General features: G+C 55.8%; 9 protein-coding genes across 10 annotated transcripts; 3 read left to right on the top strand and 6 right to left on the bottom strand.

Moving 5' to 3' along the window:
* Positions 1–182: 182 nt before the first annotated feature.
* Positions 183–3075, top strand: CKM354_000292400 (uncharacterized protein; the record flags this gene model as incomplete). The annotated part of the gene is made up of 2 exons (XM_044798095.1): positions 183–2746; positions 2868–3075. 2 exons carry the CDS (start codon positions 183–185, stop codon positions 3073–3075), a joined length of 2772 nt encoding a protein of 923 aa, XP_044654030.1.
* Positions 3076–3398: 323 nt separating this feature from the next.
* Positions 3399–5236, bottom strand: CKM354_000292500 (xylulokinase; the record flags this gene model as incomplete). The annotated part of the gene is made up of 3 exons (XM_044798096.1): positions 3399–5071; positions 5125–5155; positions 5210–5236. The coding sequence occupies 3 exons, from the start codon at positions 5234–5236 to the stop codon at positions 3399–3401; spliced, it is 1731 nt and encodes a 576-aa protein (XP_044654031.1).
* A 215-nt stretch (positions 5237–5451) lies between these two features.
* CKM354_000292600 (uncharacterized protein) lies at positions 5452–7318 on the bottom strand (the record flags this gene model as incomplete). The annotated part of the gene is made up of 2 exons (XM_044798097.1): positions 5452–7041; positions 7301–7318. 2 exons carry the CDS (start codon positions 7316–7318, stop codon positions 5452–5454), a joined length of 1608 nt encoding a protein of 535 aa, XP_044654032.1.
* A 47-nt stretch (positions 7319–7365) lies between these two features.
* Positions 7366–7652, bottom strand: CKM354_000292700 (uncharacterized protein; the record flags this gene model as incomplete). Its single annotated transcript, XM_044798098.1, has 2 exons — positions 7366–7405; positions 7483–7652. 2 exons carry the CDS (start codon positions 7650–7652, stop codon positions 7366–7368), a joined length of 210 nt encoding a protein of 69 aa, XP_044654033.1.
* Positions 7653–8330: 678 nt separating this feature from the next.
* CKM354_000292800 (uncharacterized protein) lies at positions 8331–9983 on the bottom strand (the record flags this gene model as incomplete). Its single annotated transcript, XM_044798099.1, has 3 exons — positions 8331–9571; positions 9624–9828; positions 9966–9983. 3 exons carry the CDS (start codon positions 9981–9983, stop codon positions 8331–8333), a joined length of 1464 nt encoding a protein of 487 aa, XP_044654034.1.
* Positions 9984–10255: 272 nt separating this feature from the next.
* On the top strand, positions 10256–11092 carry CKM354_000292900 (uncharacterized protein; the record flags this gene model as incomplete). The annotated part of the gene is made up of 3 exons (XM_044798100.1): positions 10256–10681; positions 10734–10790; positions 10856–11092. 3 exons carry the CDS (start codon positions 10256–10258, stop codon positions 11090–11092), a joined length of 720 nt encoding a protein of 239 aa, XP_044654035.1.
* A 290-nt stretch (positions 11093–11382) lies between these two features.
* Positions 11383–14229, top strand: CKM354_000293000 (uncharacterized protein; the record flags this gene model as incomplete). Of its 2 annotated transcripts, none has more annotated exons than XM_044798102.1 (9): positions 11383–11408; positions 11542–12516; positions 12586–12874; positions 12926–13008; positions 13059–13156; positions 13291–13370; positions 13426–13551; positions 13623–13759; positions 13809–14229. In XM_044798102.1, the coding sequence occupies 9 exons, from the start codon at positions 11383–11385 to the stop codon at positions 14227–14229; spliced, it is 2235 nt and encodes a 744-aa protein (XP_044654037.1). The 2 variants fall into 2 exon arrangements, with proteins under 2 accessions (XP_044654037.1, XP_044654036.1); XM_044798101.1 differs by having other exon boundaries at positions 13291–13362; positions 13418–13551.
* Positions 14230–14326: 97 nt separating this feature from the next.
* CKM354_000293100 (uncharacterized protein) lies at positions 14327–15955 on the bottom strand (the record flags this gene model as incomplete). Its single annotated transcript, XM_044798103.1, has 1 exon — positions 14327–15955. One exon carries the CDS (start codon positions 15953–15955, stop codon positions 14327–14329), a length of 1629 nt encoding a protein of 542 aa, XP_044654038.1.
* Positions 15956–16450: 495 nt separating this feature from the next.
* On the bottom strand, positions 16451–18136 carry CKM354_000293200 (uncharacterized protein; the record flags this gene model as incomplete). The annotated part of the gene is made up of 4 exons (XM_044798104.1): positions 16451–16589; positions 16662–16987; positions 17042–18003; positions 18082–18136. 4 exons carry the CDS (start codon positions 18134–18136, stop codon positions 16451–16453), a joined length of 1482 nt encoding a protein of 493 aa, XP_044654039.1.
* Positions 18137–18917: the final 781 nt, after the last annotated feature.

Below are 18917 nucleotides of genomic sequence, written 5' to 3' on the forward strand. Positions count from 1 at the left end.
AGATCATGCACAGGATGCGACGTCACCCTTGGGGGCGGAAAAACGTTTGTGCGATACGCGACGGTTCGTCCTCCACCACACCCATCGCGTCCTCCGCGACCAGCAAGAGGACTGTCATTCGTAGGCCGCGTTCCGCCCCACTGCGCAATGTGCTGCGAGACGGCCGAGGTTACGGCGCGCACATGGAAGCGGCAGTGAGATGGTCGCCGTTCGCGTCGAGCGAGCGGCCGCGCTTTTTGCTCGTCGACGTGATCGATCAGAGCGTGGCACTGCACGAGATCACGCACTGGAGACGAAGTGCCGCTGGCTACAAGCAGCTGGCACGCTACGGTCGACTGCCCAACTTCGGCGCCTTCGACTGGTCCAAGACGGATGAATCCATCGTTGCCCTCGGCCTGGTCTCGGGCAGCGCCTGCGTGGTGCAACTGAACCACGATGGACGTGAGTCGGCGACGCTTGCCACATTCAAGCTGCGCCAGCAGCGGAAGTGCAACTCCATCGCCCTTGGCCCGCAGAACTGGCTGGCCGTAGCGCTGGACCGCACGCGATCTGACGCCTGCCTCAACATTTTCGATGCCAAGGCTCCGCAGGAGAGCAGCAGCCAGGAGCCTCTGCGCCGCCTCTGTCCAGCAGAGGTTGTATCGAGCGTGCGCTTCTCACCTACGCGTCCCGACGAGCTCATCGTCGCCGCGCAGCGCTCCTTCATCCGTCTGTACGACCTCCGCGATAGTGACTTTGGCAGCAACAGTAGTGTCCAGGTGGCGACCCGCAACGTCCACAACATCGCCATCGATCCGCTGGACGACAATTACTTCGCCTCCGCAGGCTCGACGGGCGACCCTTCTGTGACGGTCTGGGACAAGCGCTGGATTGCGCAGAGTAGTTCGGGCTCAGGAGCGGCCGGTGCTGTGTTCGACTTTCATCCCGCAGTGGATGACACTTCACCAACAACGATATGGAGCCTGCGCTACTCCAGCCAGCAGCGTGGTCGATTAGCGATATGCTCCAGTCGCGGCGAACTGAGAGTGGTCGACATGACAGAAGGCCGCAGCTCCATCCTGCGCGGCTCGGAGTATTTGCCCAGCAATGCCCACGGCGGACAGCCGTGGACGCACAACCGATACGTATCCCATGTGAGGACTGTGCGACGCGCAGCGCAGGAACACGCAGGGCCAAGCGGTACGCCGCCGCTCATCGCGTTCGATTGGATATCGGCAGATCCTCATGCTGCCGCACAGAACGTGTTGCAACTCCGACCAGATCGTAAAGTGGACATTGTACGTGTTCCACGTGCAGTTGCTGAATCCTCCATGACTGCCCGAGACGATCTGAGTTTGGCCTATGATGACTTGGCGATTGTGGAACCGAAGCCGGTCGTGGACTTCGGTGCAACACAAACAGCGAACCAGCACGAACGAACGGCCGAGGACTTTGGGCCACAGGCCTATCAAGGTGAATCAACGCAAGGGCACTCAGAAAAAGCAGCATTGAAGTGCGCCCCTGACTCTTCACAGCTCAAAGACATGCTGTCGAGCGCATCGATTCAGCGCGAGCGATGTCGTCGGGGCTATTTATTTGACTGTGGCAAGAATCTGAAAATCATCTCGGGGCATTGGCAGCTCGAGCGTATGTGGGAGTGTGTTGATCGCTTCCGTCAGCAAGCCGCACGAAATGGAATGGTCGCGGAGCGCCAGCAGCTTGACCTTAGCTACATCGGAGTGGCTGCAGTATGTGCAGAGAAGATGGGGCACCATCGGAATCGAAAGCTCTCCTTCGTCAGTGGAAAACTCGAGGATGCTGTGGCTGACCTGGTCGCCGCTCGTGGCCTTCCTCCGTTTGAGGGACAACGTACGGATCACCCGGAGATTCGCCAATTGTGCCTTGAGATGTGCGGCTGGAAGTTCCACCAGGAGGCACTTGAGCAGGAGTGCCGCGATCTTGCGGATCGTGGACTGCATTACCAAGCTGTTGTGCAGGCAGTGCTGCACGAGCGCAAGCATATTGCTCTCAATCTCCTCAGGTCGCTCATCAGATCCAAGACGATACCTAATATCGGTCTGGGCGCACTTCTTGCGGCAGATAGGATTAACGAAGAACAATGCGAGATGTGCCTTTGGATGACGGCTGATACCGACGACCCGGCACTCAAAGCTCTGCTGGCATTCCTCAAAGCGGGCGATTGGAGAGATGTTATGAAGACGAACTACCTTCATCTTGGTTACCGTGTTGCTCTTGGTCTCAAATATCTGAACGATACCGAGCTTCGTGGCTTCATACAGAGCGAGGCGGCCAGAGCGATCAAGAATGGAGATCTCGAAGGCATCCTGCTCACCGGACTTGGCGAGCAATCCATGGATTTATTCCAAACTTACATCACCAAGACTAATGACCTGCAAACGGCTGTTTTGGCTACTGCGTTGACCAACCCTCAATATGTTGACGATGCGCGTTTCGACATGTGGAAGGAAACTTACTTCATGCAGATGCAAAGCTGGCGAGCATTTTCTGAAAGGAGCCGTTTCATTGTCCAATATGGCCAGATGACACAAACGAGAGATGTACCCCACCTCCTAGATCCTCCGGCTGGAGGAATATCCCTTCGATGCAACCATTGTAATTTGTCACTTGCCAGGTATGACGGGCGCAGTACTACAAGACGGGAGGCGAAGCCCGAGGCAAAGACCTTGCCTTCTGTTGCTGCGGGAATAGTATGTCCGAAATGCGGACGACACATGCCTCGTTGTGGGTAAGTGATCCCCAGATGACTTTTCCTTTCTCCCAAACCCCTGTGGTGATTGCTGTCACAGATGACACTGTCTTGTCAAGGCCTATTAGAAACGCGTATGCATACTGACGAGTACTTCTAGATTGTGTAGAATGTGGTTAGGGACGCCAGACCCTCACAGAAGAGGCGGAGGGAAGGACCTGTCTCAACTCAACAGCGTCATGTCGAAATTTCTGACCTTTTGCGTAAGTTGCGAGCATGGTTTCCATGCCGATCATGCGCGAAGTTGGTTCGAGAAGCATGATGTCTGTCCAGTGCCTGATTGCAGGTGTCTATGTACGGTGACATAATACAGACGCAAGTTCAAGTTAAAGCAAGGGCTTGCACTTGAGCTCGAATGTCTTCAGGATCTCACATGTTATGTATGGGAGCTGGTACGAGCAGCGATGCTTATGACCCCGATCTGGATCATTCCTGCCATATCTCTGAGATATGGCATTCGGTAGAGATGGCAGCTAGACATGAATCATGCCCGTGGCAGTATATGTGAGGCACGGTGCGCTGTTACACCGCTCAGCGGACCTCTGTCTCGTCCTAGGTCGTACACCTCACCCAAACGCATTGTGCTAGCAGACCAAGTCCAACTCGTGTAATTTTGCAGCGAGCAAACCTATCATTTTCTACCATTTGCCTGCAGCACAGCCTTCTCCATTTGTTCAAAACCCTTCACAGCCACGCCGAATTGTTCAAACACTCCTTCCGTATAACCATCGGCAACTTTCTTGACAAAACTACTCTCGTCCCATCTGCTACCAATCAAATCCTCGAAAGTCTGGCCTTCTGCTTTCTCACAGGCCCACACGGCTTTGTATGCTGCTCCGAGAGCACAAGCGTTTCCGCCAATGTCAAGTTTGTACACGCCTTCCACGGAGCCCAGCACCTCGCCTGCGATTTTTGCGATGGCTGGGTTTGCGGAACCGCCTCCGACGAGGTATACGCGGCGGGGTTGTGGTGGTAGAGTTTTCCCTGTAGCGGTATCTTTCTCGGCATGTACGAGTGCTTGAGAACGGAGCCGGAGGGAGAGGAATTGGGATTCGATGATGTTGCGTGCATCGTCTGGAAGGAAGTCGGAGGGTTCTTTCTCGAGATCTTGCGTTTCAGGGTTATATTTGAAGCGCCATTGGCCTGAGGGAAGATTGGGAACAATCTCAGGGCGAGGAAAGTAGAGACCTAATCGAAGTGGTTCCGATGGCGATTGCTGAGAAAGAGCAGGCGTGGATAAAGCTGTTGAGTTGAAACTCTCCCAATCCGAAGACGTCGAGAGCTGGTCGCGGATTTGTTCTCGAGCAAGGCCGCCATTCTTGTAGCAGAGCATGAACATGTACAGCCCGGGAGTCGTGGGATGGTTCATGAAGTGGTAGGCAGGATCCGGCTTGTACTCAGGTGTGCTCATCAGAAATGTTGTGCTCGTGCCCAGAGATACCATGGCGTCGGAGGCTCGTAAGGGGAGCGCAAGAATTGTCGAAGGGTTGTCACCAGTTGCAGGGATAATTTGACAGTCCTTCGCAAAACCGAACTTGGTAACAAAGTAGGAGCTGATGGTGCCTAGCCATTGACCGCCATCTTCCGAGACGACGCCCAATTTATTCCTGAGATCATCGATGCCGGATTTGCCACCTGCCGCAAGCTCTAGCAGTGCATCGTCCCACTTTCCGTCCTTTATGTTCCAGAGATTCATGCCAGTCACATCGCTGATGTCGATCGGAGCGAAACGACCAAGAAAGACGGAGGCAAGGAACGACGATACCAGAGAGATCCGAGCAGTCTTCTCATAATGTGAAGACCACTTGGTCCTATAACGCATAATTTGAGGTCCACTGAATCGGTGATGTGCCTTACTTCCAGTCACCAAAGCTAGCGTCTCCGCATCTCCCAATGCTGCATCGAAAGCATCACATTGCTCCTGCGTGCTTGCATCCTGCCAATTGGGGCTCATCTCATGGGCGAAGGCCGACTTGTCTCCCTCTCCAGGCTGAAGTTGATTCGTCAAATAGTCTTGGGGATTCAGATTGGCCAGAAGGCTTTCGGCGTCATGGGACCAAAAGACCGTGCCATGCTGCATGCCAGCTCCGGACAAGCCCTTCACATGACCAAAATCGAGTCCCGCATTCCTCAGACGATCGAGGACGAGGTCGATGGCTTCTAACCACATCGCCGGCGGGGCGAACACTTCGCCTTCCGCAGGATTGGTGAGTACGCCCTTTTGAATGCCATATTTCTTCAGGTCGGCATCGAAATCGACTTTGGCTTCGTAAATCAGCTTGAGATTGGAATCAACAACAATGCCTGCGATGCGTCAGCCACGCATGGTCGAGCGATTTTGTTCAGGAACGATTTGCCTTTCAATTGTTGTGTGGACAAGTCAAAGCCCTAGGCGCTGTCAGCTCAGCCGTGTGCTGCAGCAGCTCGCATCGAGGCAGATACCATGTACAGTGGGCCGTTGCCGCTCATGGTCGTTGTTGGTCTGGACGTCCACGGTCAGTCTGCAATGATGCTGTCCAACAGGACACGAGTGGTGAAGTCGCACATCAGTGCAAGGGTTGGGTCTGCTTAAAGTCGGACTTCGACGGCTCGTGACAAGCCGTGAGCTCACGCCCCACATTTAAGCTCGATTTAGCCTATTCTATGTGGCCCAACTCGTCCTCCTCCCGCGTTGGAGGCGCGGATTAATTGCTGCGTGTGCTCTTGACACTGGTCGCTTTCTGGTTGCCTTCGGACAGCTGATCGAGGCCTCGCAGTGCCTCAGGTCCACCAAGTGCCCCTAGCCGCTGCGCCATGGCTGTATTCTGCGTTTGCAGTTCAGCCACTTGGTCCCTGAGAAGCGCATTTTCCCTCCTGAGCAAATCTGCTTGACTTCTGAATTCGTCACGCTCCCGTGTAACAAGTGACATCTTGTACTGTTCGTCCTTCTTGGTGCGCTTTTCTTCCGCTTTCCGCTCTTCCTTCACCTTCTTCTGCTCGAGCCGTTCAAGTTCCTTGCGATGTTTCTCCTCGGTCTTCTTCAACTCTCGTTCCATCTTCTCCCTAGCCTTTCCGCTCTCGCTCTGCTCCTTCTCCTGCGCCTCACGAAGTTTCTGCTCCTCCGCAAGACGCTTCTTTGCCAGCTGCTGCTCCAGCTTTTCGCGTTTCTTGACGAGTTTGTGGACCTCTTTCTCATGATGCGTCATGCCCTTTGTGGATTTTGCATCCTCCGAGTGGTCGCCACTCATTATACTGAAATTGTCAGTCGATTGCGCAGGGTCTCCTATTTCTGGCACTGACGCCGCGCGGCGAAGCTCTTCTGCAGACATGAACGAGTCGACGGAAGACGTGTCGGATTCGTCGTCAGACAAGCTCTCCTCCGGGTTCAAATGAGGCAGTACCACATTTGACACTGCTGAGGGCGCATATGCCTCGATACCAGCACCCAGTGCATTAGTAATGCCCGAAAGATAGCTACCTTGCGCTTCTCCGGACGGCGCTGGGCCACTGGCAGTCGATACCGGAGACATAGTCGCGTGTAGGTTGGAAACTGACTGCGACGGTACGCGCTCAGGGATGGTTTCTGCACCAGGCGTAGGAACCGGATCTTCTTCGTTCACGTCGTCGTCTGGATGTGGGATATCGTCAACGGAGCATGCCCAATCGAAGAATTTAGGCAGGTCACCAAGCATGGACTCTGGCGTGCCGCGCTCGACTAGGAATCGGGGAATTCCTCCGCCTGGATCTGAGCGTGTCACCATAATCCATTCGATTGGGTTCAGGTCTGATTTCTCGAAACCGTCTGCTCCATGCTTTTCTCGGTCTTCCGTACTCCCACCGCTGCCTTGCGTTTTCAGTAACCTCGTTGTAGAGGTAGATTTGGTGGTTGAGAGAGGTATTTCGCGAATCAGCTCGATAGACTCGTATTGCCCACGAACCAAGCCAGCTCGCACTGGGGCATCGGGATGGACAACGGGTTTTGACAGAACCATGAAATGCTGGGGCACGTAGTTCTCCCCATTAACCGCGACCGCGCTTTTGTTCGTCAATGCATTGTCGCTGCTCATGATCATGGCGACAAAGTCTCTCGGCGTTACAGGGCCCGGGAATGCCGCGCTCAATTCGTACACTTCAAGCTTTGCTGAGAGTCCAGGGAGATCAAACCTCTCGAGACGTCTGTCTGCCGCTATCCCTCGCACTGCACCTGCTCCGGGACCACCAGAAACCTTTGAAGAATGCACTAGTTCACGCATCATCGCCCGTTTCATTCGTTCGAAGGACAGACCCTCGTGAACCTATATGCAATCGAAGGTAGGTAAGCGTGTTGTCCTGAAGGCGTGGCAGTGACGGGCACGTGTCTGGGTTTAGCTTTTTGCCAACAGCACTCTTTCTCAGGACTACGGGAGGGGGTGGTGCCGCGAGGTGGTTGCTTTACGTACGCTGCTACGCGCAAACCCTAGAGTCTCGATTAGACAATGAACCATTTTAAGCCACAGCCTTTGATATTGGGGCCGCTTATGCCCTCGAGCTCGCGGGGAATGGTCCGCTACTCACATGCGCCATGGCGGTCATTGCCCGCCATCTTGAAAATGTTCACATTGTGTGGATTCTGCTTGAACTTATACGGCTTGCCCCAACTCTTGTGCAGCTTTTCGTAGTCTTCGTGTGTCGGATGAGGGAGGCATTTGGCAGGAACGATGTCGTTATGCGACTTGGCGGCATTGGGCTCGCTCAACGACGGCGTAGCGGCGTGGAATGGCGTTCCTTCGGAGTTGGGCGGGACAGAGTTGACGATACACTCAGCCGAGGCGAAGCAGGACTTGACGTAGTGCTCGAGGTCGTCGGTGGGCACATCACTCCATTCCACAGGTGAGAGGGTAGTAAGCGCGTCGTGGAGCTCCTTCATTGTGGAGGATGCGGAGGTGTCGGCGAGCAGGTGCGACGACAGCAATGCCGCCTTGGACAAGGATCACGCGGTCAGGTTGTGGAATGGAGCAGATACGGTAGGCCATGGCGCTGGCGCTGGCGGCACTTGCAGGCTGCAACTACTTATCACGGGTGCTGGTGGATGTGGAAACCAAGTTCTGATGACGTTTCCAGCATCGGAAATCGGCTCCGAGCCTATCACAAGCGCGCTGCCACGTGCTTCACGAATGCTCTGTGTATGCCCGGCATGTCTGATGCATTCGCCGTCACCGTCGCCTGCCTTCAAACGTCGTGTACAACAAGTCGCTAGACTGATGAGTACAACACAGCGTGGCACGGCATACAATCCCCATAGCAATCCGCGTTGCTTCCTCCCAGCCCTTATCGTCCACCCTCTCGTGTCAGATAATGCACTTGCCTGATTCTCCGCCGCAAATTCGCGCCTTGACCACGACGCCATAGCTCAATACCCCGATTGATTGCAATCTGTTGAATTTTCTCATGGTCTATTTTGACCAGTCCCAGCATTCGAATTATCGCGAATCAGCCCTAGGCACAATGTGCTCTGCGCCGAAATTTGTTCCACTTCTTGATTGGTGTTGTTGCTCATAGAGTCAATTTGTCTGGTAGCTGCTGCACATGCAGTGGTATTGCGATCTCACGTTGGAACCCATAGCTTGCGCTGCTGGCGTGGAGCTTCGGGACGCGAGAAACTGGCAGGGTCGATCTGTCCGTTGGGCGCCGGGGCCACTACAGCAGTACCGTTTTGGTCATTCACATCATCAGAGCCTCCACGGCCAGAGAAGTTGCCACGACCGCGAGGACTGAATTTGCTGCCGCGCATGTTGCCTCGACCACCACGCATATTGCCGCGAGGGGCAAATGGGAGCGCGTGGCCGCCACGTGGCGAGCCTCTTTGGGCGGGCACGTTATTGAAGCGGGGCGATTGGGGCGTCTTAGGCTGCTCTGGCTTTGTCGCCGTCTGATGGGATTGGGGGCCACGTTCGAACACGTTGGGATCCATGATATTCGGCTGCGACTTCTGCAGCATTGCAGCCGGTGCTCGTGGCGGCTTGAAGATAACCTCATCGTCTGCCTCATCCACTGCATCCACTGCATCCTTTGGCGTGATCGGGCGGTCTTCCTTCTTTACGTGAGCGACCTCCGGAGAGATATGCTGCGCGATATCAACACTCTGATTTTCGCGACTGAGTAAAGCTTGTCGGTTTTTGAAATCACGGTCTTCCCGACCTATCGCCTCGCGCAGTTGTTCGAGTCTCTTAGTCTTAATATCGAAGCCCTTCGCAAAGCCTGCTTTGCGGCCATCATTGCACAAGAAAATGAAAGACTCTAGTGCGGCCACCGGATCGAGCTCCTGATGGATGCGCCAAAGGATGTAGTTGAAAAGAGGCTGTAGATCGGCAGGGACACTGGCGCTGGATGAGTGTACCTTGCTCGCCGCCGCATTGAGAGACGCCACGCTCTTGGTCTGCGGTACTGCTGGCAACTCTGCCGGATCGGCCAGAGGTGAGACGGCGCTGGCACTTGAACGTGGGCTGCGGAGAGACGCAGGCGAGAGAGATCGAGTGGCATCCGTGGCACCTGAGCTGACAGGTGTCTTTACCTTGTCTTCGGCAATGCTGGTCTTCGCGGTGTCGTATGAGAGCTCGCTAGACTCGACCGCATCGAGCTCATGATCGTGATTGTCCTCAGAGAACAGGGTACGGGGCACCGCGAAACGCTCAACCAGTGACCATTTCTCATAAGTTTCTTCTGGTCCTTGTACAGCCACGGCGTTGGGAAACTTGTCCGTAGCACTGTCCAACCACTGGAGTGTTTCTCTGACATCCTCCGCATGTTTCGTTGTCCCGTTCTTTTGGCGATTCAACTCATCCAGAGCTTGAGTGCATCAGCCTCTGCATGCCACCGTGCAAGCCTCTACAAGACTTACCGTGCAAAGGGATGAACAAGCGAATCTGGTTATTTCGCACAAATTGTGGTATGCCATGTCTCGTGGCACGCTTCGTTCCAGCCACTAGCGCCTTGTCGTCCACGATGCAGTTGAATATTTTACGGGCCGGTCGTATTTGAGGGCTCGCGCCTTGCTGCGAGACGGGGCGAGGCCGTGTGCGCATCGTAGCCACCGGGGGCGGAGTCTGCGAGGAGGCGACGTGAGCGCAGGAGAGACAAGGATGCGCCAACGGCAGAGAAAGTGCTGGTTTGGTGGGAGCGACAGTGACTCAGCCGGGCCGCAGTGAATGTAGCAATAGAAGGTGAAGAATGGACGACACACCACAGTACCAGAATTCATATTACCCACACAGTGTGTACATGCGTCGGGTCTCGAAGGCGCGCATGTGGCAGCGGTCGTCGGCTGGCAGGCGTGTTCGCTTCGGCACTATGGGCTAGCAGGCGCATTGTTGCCTGCAACCGAGGCGCTCATGCTGCTCGTCGAAGGGGGAGCAGTATATGTGTGTGGCGTGTTACAATGAAAGTGAGGTGCTATGGTCGTGGGATTATGGAGAGCCGGGCATCATCTGCGCTAAACCGCTTTGGCTTACAACATCCTCACCAAATATCGACATGCCGACCATTCTGGTGACCGGGGCCGCCAGTGGCATTGGCGCAGCCTTTGTTCAAGCGTACCAGGCGGATTCTGGCAACAGAATCATAGCAGTGGACAGACAAAAGATTGCACACGCGCATAATGTCGAAGCAATCAGTGTGGATGTTGGGGACGAGGAGTCCGTACAAGCCCTCGCCCATCAGCTCAAGGAGCGGCCGCTGGACCTCGTCATTCACAGCGCAGGCGTGCGTGGGCTGGTGGCCGGGATCGAATTGAGCACACCAGGCAATGTCGCTGCATGCGAAACAATGGACGTGATGGACGTCGAGACTCTCACGAAGACACTCCACATCAACACGGTCGGGACGTTCCTCCTCCTGCGAGCAATTGTCCCAAATGTTCGCCTCACGAATGGCAAGGTTGTTGTCATGAGCTCGAGATTGGTGAGTGCCTATTGCGCGAGGGCATCGAGCTGTGTTGATCCTCGTTCGCCAGGGTAGTATTGGCAACAATCAGCATCCAAACAGAGCTGCCGGTTCCGCATATGCTTATGTGAGTGTGTAGTGCTCTGTGTGTGTTTCACAGGCACATGCTGACATGGTTCTCACCGCATACAGCGAGCTTCCAAAGCAGCGCAGAACATGATCGTGAGATCGCTGGCGGCTGATGAGCCGGACGTTACCTTCGTAATGTGTCACCCTGGCCGCGTCGAGACCAAGCTCGTGAAGTGGAGAGAGGACGATGCAATTAGCCCGCGCGAGAGTGTGGAAAGCATGCTTCCGATGATTCAGCAATGGACCAAGCAGGACAGCGGAATGTTTTACGACCGATTCGGCGAACGCATCGAGTGGTAGAGCAGCAGACCGCAACAATGCCGTCATGTAAAACGCTGTTGCTTGGAGATAGTTGTATACAGTACAGTAGAAGTAGAACAGTCAAAGCATAGAATCACAATGAATGCACGGCGCGGCACCTGCCACGGGCGCCAACGAGCGGGGCAGCCTTAGGATGGAGCGTCCAACCCTCTTGTTCAAGTTTACCGAACGCAAACACTTGATGCACATCGGCAAAACGACACGCCCTCGCCTGACGCTGCGCAGCGGTCGCGGAAGACTGGGGAAATCGCGCGAGCTGTCGCGCCAACATGGCGCCGCGCTCTCGCACGGGATGGTGAGTGATGCTGCGTCTCGAGCAAGCTGCCCGGATGCTCGCCAGACTTGCCTGTCCAACTGTATACACGCGGCATTGACCGCACTCGCCCAATGCGCCCTGTCCTGTCCTGTCGCTGACCACGCCGTGCCAGTCTCACCTGTCGCTCGCGCAAATTGAAGTGCGATGAGACGCCGGGCCCATCATGCGCCAACTGTGCCAAGGCGCACCGCGAGTGCATCAAATCACAGGGCATCACTTTCCGCCACCAGCAGAACCCATCGATGAACGGCAGCGAGCAGGATGGACTCAAGAGCTTCTACGGCTACAAGGAGACCTTCGCCAAGAGCACGACTTGGGTGCAGGTGCCGCCCGAGCTGACCTTTGTTCACACGAACAACCCCTACGAGGACGACGATGCCGACGATCCCACATCTTCACTGCAGGACACGCGTGATCTTTCCAGCAGCAGCGCTTTCGATGCCTATCCGGCCTACGCTACTCATGGTCTGGAGGCGCTGAGTGCGGTCGCCACCGACCAGTACACCTATGCGCCCCATCCTCCAGCCATGGGCGGCCACGAACGGACGTCGTCACACACCTCGCAACCACAACAACAGCAGCAGCAGCAGCAACTCGCCACGAGCGGTCTGGGACTGGACTTCATCCTGAACCCGGCCTCACAGAACGTATCCCCGGTAACAGCAGAAGGCCAGAGCAACATTGACCCGCAGCTGAACTCTCACTCTCCCACCACGCAGCTCCGATCTCCGACCCATGTACGTACCTCATCATTCGCATCGGTAGGCGGGCGGAGCAGCTTACATTCCTTCCAAGGAACTCCAGGACATAGAGCAAGAGCTCCGATCGAGGATCCAGAGCTAGCCTACTTACTGCGCCAAGCCAAGGAGCATTCTTTATGCTGGATGGACCTCTACGATCTCGATCTGTTCTTTGCAGCCAAAGTACCTGTATTGGCTGTGGACTGTCCGCTGCTGTTGTATAGCTGCGCGAGCCTCTCCGCCAAGTCTTTGGCTCGCGTCAATGGACGAAGGCCAGTCATGGGCGGCGCGGTGTCTAAGCAGAGCAAAATGGAGAGTTGGCCCGGCCCGCCCATGGATGCAGAAATGTGAGTTGTCCTGTTTGCCGGAACACATCCACATTTGTAACCTTTTCTGACCAATGTTTGACTCACCAGGTGGATGCGCAAAGGGAGGGAATGCTATGACATCGCTGTCTCGTTGCTTCGACAGAGCCTAGCAGGGTGCACACGGCCGGGGACATCATCACTACCAGAACATTCCACTCCCGCCACATTATCAGCCATACAAGGCACGCCGTTGCCCACCACGGACTCGGACGAATTAGTAGCTGCTACTGCGATATTATGTGTATATGAGTTCTTGGATGCCTCCGGGCCAGAGTGGAGCAGGCATCTTGATGGAGCCAAAACATTATTTGACGTGGCTAGAGAACAGGCCATGCCGGTGACTCTTCCTCCCTCCCCCCAATCGATATCCGAACAATTATCACGACAGGTCTCTGGAATGACGGGACATTCACCACCACGAGCGAGGCCCAACGGCAGAGGGTTGAGCTTGGGTAGACGTGCTGTATTCTGGTGAGTTGTCTAGCCGTTCCGTGTCCTTCGCTGTGCCAACGCTTTCCTAGGAATTTCGCGAGACAGGACATGTTATCCGCCTTCATTAACAATAAGTGTACGCGATTGGACACTACGGATCTATCAATGTGGCGAAGCGCAGGTCTCAGTAAGTGAGGTGGCGAGGAGACATGTTCTTATTCCCCATGCTGTCTGAAGACATGGTGAAATCTATGCTTGTCAACTCATGGCAATGGCAAAGATGTTCCGCAGACACACGCTTACCTGGAATGACGAATGCAGATTTGACCTTAGATGGGTTCGTGGTACCATCCCATCCTCGACATCAGGACTATAATGGAGATCTTGCTATGGGTGACGATGTTCGCCACACCAAGCCTTCCACTGTCGCAAGCATCACTTCTGACAGAGTCACAGATGATCTCTAATGCACTGATATGGCTGCTGATGAAGCTCGTTAATTTCGTTGCCGCGGGCGATGAGATGTCCGAGAGCATCTCGCCTCTCGAGCTTGGTGTACGGCAGCGGGAACTTTTGAATAGCGTAAGTGCCATCGACAGCACTTGAGCAACTAATCCTGCGCGCAATACGTGCTAACTGCCGGTCCCTTCCAGTGGCACGACCTGGACATGCAACTGGCGGTTTGGTCCAATGGTCTGCCGGATGGATTTCAGCCGACGGCGGTCCACGCCTGTGACGATGAGTGGGAGACCGAAAAGTGGTTCCCCCGTGCCATGTGCGCCAGTACAATGTGAGTTTCCTTGCCCGCGTTGGGGCACTTGGTCACTAATGGCGTTCAGGCAATGGTACCATTTTGCTCGGATTCAGCTGTTGCACAACAAGCCCCATGTGTCCACAGCGAATCCCGCTGCACCTGTATGCCTCGGCGCCCTCGCACCTGGCTCGAGCCTGAAAAGTCACTATACAAGATACGCAGCAATAATTGCGCAGTCTCGCAATCACGCAAAGGAGATTGTAGCGATTGCCAACGGAAGAGCTGATGAAGGGACTCGCATACATAGCGTGCAACCTTTGTGGACCGCCGGGCTTGTGCTTGGTCGGAACGAGGATTCTGGACCAATCAGTGGTCATTGCAAGGCCTGGAGAAGCACTGTCGTCGGCCTGTTGAGAGGTATAGAGCACGACATGGGCTGGGCGGCCGAGTATCGAGTTCAAAGTCTGATGGATCTCTGGGATCTCAACGCTGATGAAACGCCGTGACGACACGCCGCACGTGGGAGCGAAACAGTAGCTCCACGAATGGCTGTACATAATCGTAGATGCTGGCAAAACAGTGCCAATACTCGCAAATCGGCTTCTAGGAGCCCACGCTCTGCCACACGGGTTTCCAGTTCTCTTTCCCGGAGCCAGAATTTGTGGCAGAAACCAATGTACCGATATGAGAGTCGATACGAGATTTGCCTTGCTGTAGGAGTTCTTTCTGTAGCTTTGCCATCATTTCGAGCTCTCGAACCATGCTGTCGGCGAGCGAGGCACAATTTTCAATCAGCGTGTGCAAGCTTGTGGCATCAGCAGGAGGGCTCGCGGGTGGTGGCAAGGGAGGTAGTGTGCTGAGGTCCCGCTGTATCGACCTCAGATTCAGCGCGAGCGAAGTGTGCTGAGATCGCCAAGATTCGGGGAGAGCTTCAATGAAAGCTGCCAGGTTCGTGGTACCCATGAGAACGGACTCGGCTTGTACGACCCATTCTTCAAAGATACGCACAAGCTCCGAATATCTGCTCCCGCTCTCCGTGTGGGCTCGGAGGTCCGAGACAGCGCGGCTTACTGTCTGGAGATGTTCGGCGAGGAGCGCCGGATCTGGACACCACGTTTCCAGGGCATCAAGATTTGTTGCTCGTCGATTTTGTTGCTCTTGCTTTTGAATGGACTGATATTCCTTCTGCAGTTTTGCGTGCATTTTGCCCAACTTCTGTTTGGCACTCGCTTCATAAGCTCTGAGGGTAGTAAATGAGGTTTGGTGCATCAGAGACAACTGCAACAGTTCGATTTGCTCGAGAGCCACATCAAACGGCAAGCTTTCGACATCTTCAGTACTGTTGGTCGCCTTGTGCGTAGCCCTGACACCTGGGATGCCTGGTTTTGGCAGCGTCGACTTTGCGGGACTATAATGTTGCTGATATGTGTTGAAGGCGGGTCTGGAGGTTGCGGGCATGCGCGACTTAGTGCTTGATCGAGTGGGCGAGGTGGGTGAAGGTTGAGTCTGCGTGCTGGGGGCGAGGGCCGTGTTGAGAGCGGGCGGCTTGGAGAGTGATACCGACGCCCTCTTCGATGCAGTGGCTGGAGGAGATGATCGCTTCTGCACCACACCCAGGTCGGCGCTGCCGCTCCGTCCATTCGTAGCGGCGTGCTGGTTCGACGTTCGCGATACGGGTGATTGCGGCAGCTTGGTGGAGTTTCCGCGCCGCAAACCTGACTGCACGGCGGTGCTGGCTGACGAAGATGCCGGTTTGGCGATGGAGCTGTTCCTGGCTGGGGCGTTCAAGGCGTCCTTATCCTTCGAGGGCAATCGCGTATGGCCCGGCACGTCCTTGCGCGGTATGCTGTTGGGTGGGCGCATCATCGACGTCGGCCGCGGCTTGGGCGGTGGAGGCATGGCCGCTCTATCCTCTGACCGCCGTCCCTCGTCGCTCCCAGGCGCATCCTCCTTGATGGGCGCCGCCGCCGCCGCCTCCCTGCCGTCGCTGGAGAACTTGCGCGTAAAAGACTGCGGCAGAAGGCTCCGCCGCTTGGACTGCTTCGATGATGGCGCCGGTTGCATTGTGTCCTCGCCCTGTGACGGCGCACCCTCTGCGGGACTCTGTCTGCCCGCTCCGATCTGCTGTAGCCTCCTCATGTTTTCCGTGGACACCTCGAACATGGACGTGGGCCGGTCGCGCTCGAGCGCTGGTCGTCCTGGCGCAGGCAGCCTGCTGGTCGGCGGCGCCATGCTGCTGGTGCTAAGCCTTTCGAGTTGTGGATTGAGTTCAATGGGCCGTTGATGGCGCGCGTTGCGCAAGCAGTGCGCGGGAATGATCGCTGGCGCACCACGGTACCAGCACTATGTTATGCTTTTATTGCCCCTTTCAGCAGCACGGATTTGTATATCTCCGATCCTGCCGAAACAGCAGCATCTCGCTTCCCTGTGCTCGAGCGCGACAAGACAGGACGCAAGACCATGTCCAAACAAATGAACGCCCGAGCTGAACGTGCCATCAAGCACTTTTCACAATAATGCAGATGATTTGTCGTTCGAGGCGACGAAAGCCGTCAATACTCTGAAATATCTAATGCGCTTGCACCGGTGCAGTGGGTATATGATGCTCATCATGCCAATCGTCAACGTACAGGTATCATCTTGTCGTGTGCAAACATTCGACCATCATCGTACATCGTGTTAGTTGCGCACCACGCTGCTTCATGCTCTCCACTCTTTACCTCTCGTCTAGTTCGAAGCGGCTCTCTCTGGGACACTTTCGCTCGAATTATGCTGCACGGTCTCCATCCGATCCCCCATCTCGGCCATCTTAATTCTTTCCTTCAACGCAGAAAGACCACGCACGGCGAAATCCTTCCGACAGCGCCTGCACATGCGCAGCGCGCACCAGCTGCAACTGAAATGCTCGCTATCATCGTCAGAGTGGCATACCGCGCACTCGACTGGCGCCTGCTTGTTTCTACTTTGCAGTAGCGTGGCGTGAGCGCGGTAACATTTGATTTGTCCGAGAGTGAGAGGTCGACTGTATGCAAAACCGGATGACTTGAAGTTATGCCCCTTGCGGCGCCCCTCGCCGTCTTCATAAGCTTTCACTGGGTGCGATGATGGCAACGTTGATACAGCTCCAGGTTGATTGTTCGTGATATCACAGACAGAATCGTTGGCCGAATGTGTCAGCTCCGCGCCAGCTGCTGACTCTGCCCGTCGCCGAGCGGTACTCAGCCCGTTGAGAAAGGACTGGGCGTGCTGCAAAGTCTGCGCTTCCTGGTTGATGGTCAGATACAGACGCGGTACCACATGAGGGAAAAATTGACTTACCTTGAAGATCTCCAGGCCACTGCTCTTGCGCTTGGCTCTGTGGGCCTGAGCATCGACACTCTGATGTGGCACGGGCGGTGTGTCTGCGCTGTCTCTCAAGCCGTACTTGTGCGGGCTATCTTCAGGTAAGGGTGAAGGGGCCGGAATGGATGGAGAGAGACTCTCTATTGCCTCTTCACATGTGTCTTCGGCTGGTTCCAGGCCGGGAAAGAATTCTGTCTTCGAATCTTTGCGGGCCTTCTCTGATATGTCGAAATCTCGAACAGTTGTTGAAGGACTCAGACATGGCTTCGCTCGGCTCTCAGTCATAGTCACGGTCGATGTCGAATGCAATGCGGTCATAGTGGGCGAGCGTCCCGGGTATTCAGGGCCGTGCTCATCATTTCGGTCATCGAATGGGTCCATGCCGACTGAGCCTGCGTCAATCTTGTTGCTGTCTCGGTGCAAGATGGACATGACGCTTGCGGTGACATCGCGAGGCAGTGGACTGCGACTGTCGATACGCTTGAACAGGTTGGACGAACTTTTCCGGGCCATCGGCCGGGACTGGCGCCGCACATGGATAACGCTTCGTAGCGATTTGTTGTCGTCTGTTACGCTGTCCGCAGCGGCCGAGTGCGCGTTCCCCATGACGAGACTGGCGAGCGGTGTCGTGGGCGTCGGTGGCAATTGCTCTCGACGGTCGGCAGCAGGGATTTGAACGATTGCAGAGGCGTCGTTGGGCGAGCGCGCATCACGCAGCAAACGCTTCAAGCGAGGCGTGGGCAGCGTGGAGTGGCCATTGGACGATGTGACGCTCAAGTCGAGCGTCTCTGGACGGTGCTTGGTGGATGGGCGTGGCTGGCTTGTGGAAGCGACGAGCGCTGGCTCTCGAGGCAACGGCTTCTGGCGCTGGAAGGCAGTGGCGGAGGTCGGCAGCGGAGGCAATGCTTGCTGGCTGCGATGCATGATGTCGGCGACAGCTGCCCGTTGCGTCAGTAGCAATCCTCGTCTCGTCTCTGGGAGCGTTGAAGTGAAGTTCGTTCACGCATGGCACTCACCAGGCATCTCGTTCCGGCGGCCCAGGGGCACTACAGCAGATGGTGCGAGCATCATCCTACCACTTCGAGGCGGCTGGTGGACTGGAGACGATCGTGCTTGCCAGGAACACTCACATATAAGGCCCATAAGCTTCCGCTAGGAAGGCTGACAGGAGTTTTATTATAGGTTACAACCTCAGCGCACGTACGCAACAAATCTGTAGCCAACCAACACCACATCACGCCAGCGCATCTTGTAGGCGTCGCCGGCATGCCCGTCCCGCTGCCGATGGGACTTGCAGAGGCATCGTCGTCGGTAACACCGCGGGCGCGGCAGTGCTCCAGCAGGTGGTGGGGGCGAAAACCTGCTGCTCGACGGGCGAAGCGCGTATCAACGGTCAATAGCGCTATTTCGGAGGGCCTGCCGGGAGAGGTTGATAGCACAGGAACCCTGGCATATCACAGCCCTGCGTGACTCTCGAGCACAGCAAACCAGGGCTCTGCCGCATCTCGCTTCGCCGGCATGATGAAGGACAACGTGGGAGTGGGAGGCTTGCGGTTGGACTGGCCGTCAAGCTTTTGGTCAGGCTGGAGATTGTCGAGCGGCCCGGTGCCGCTCGCTTGGGATGAAACTCGATGGATGGCGAACCACGCTCGGCTGATGCTGTGATTCCCAGCTGCGCCGTGTCCAGGGACTTCCGCTTGCACGCGCCGGCGCAAGATCAGTGTCCTGCCACAGCAGCGAAGGAAGCCTGGTTGTGTTTCCAGCAACCTGGACATCGAAAACCCTCTTACTCGCTTGCATGCCAATGGCTGGCGGCCACTGCTATATTAAGTGCGAGGCGGCGCGGGAATCG

This window comes from Cercospora kikuchii (genome assembly GCF_019650295.1).
Source record: "Cercospora kikuchii DNA, contig_00002, whole genome shotgun sequence".
In the NCBI taxonomy this organism is placed as follows: domain Eukaryota; kingdom Fungi; phylum Ascomycota; class Dothideomycetes; order Mycosphaerellales; family Mycosphaerellaceae; genus Cercospora; species Cercospora kikuchii.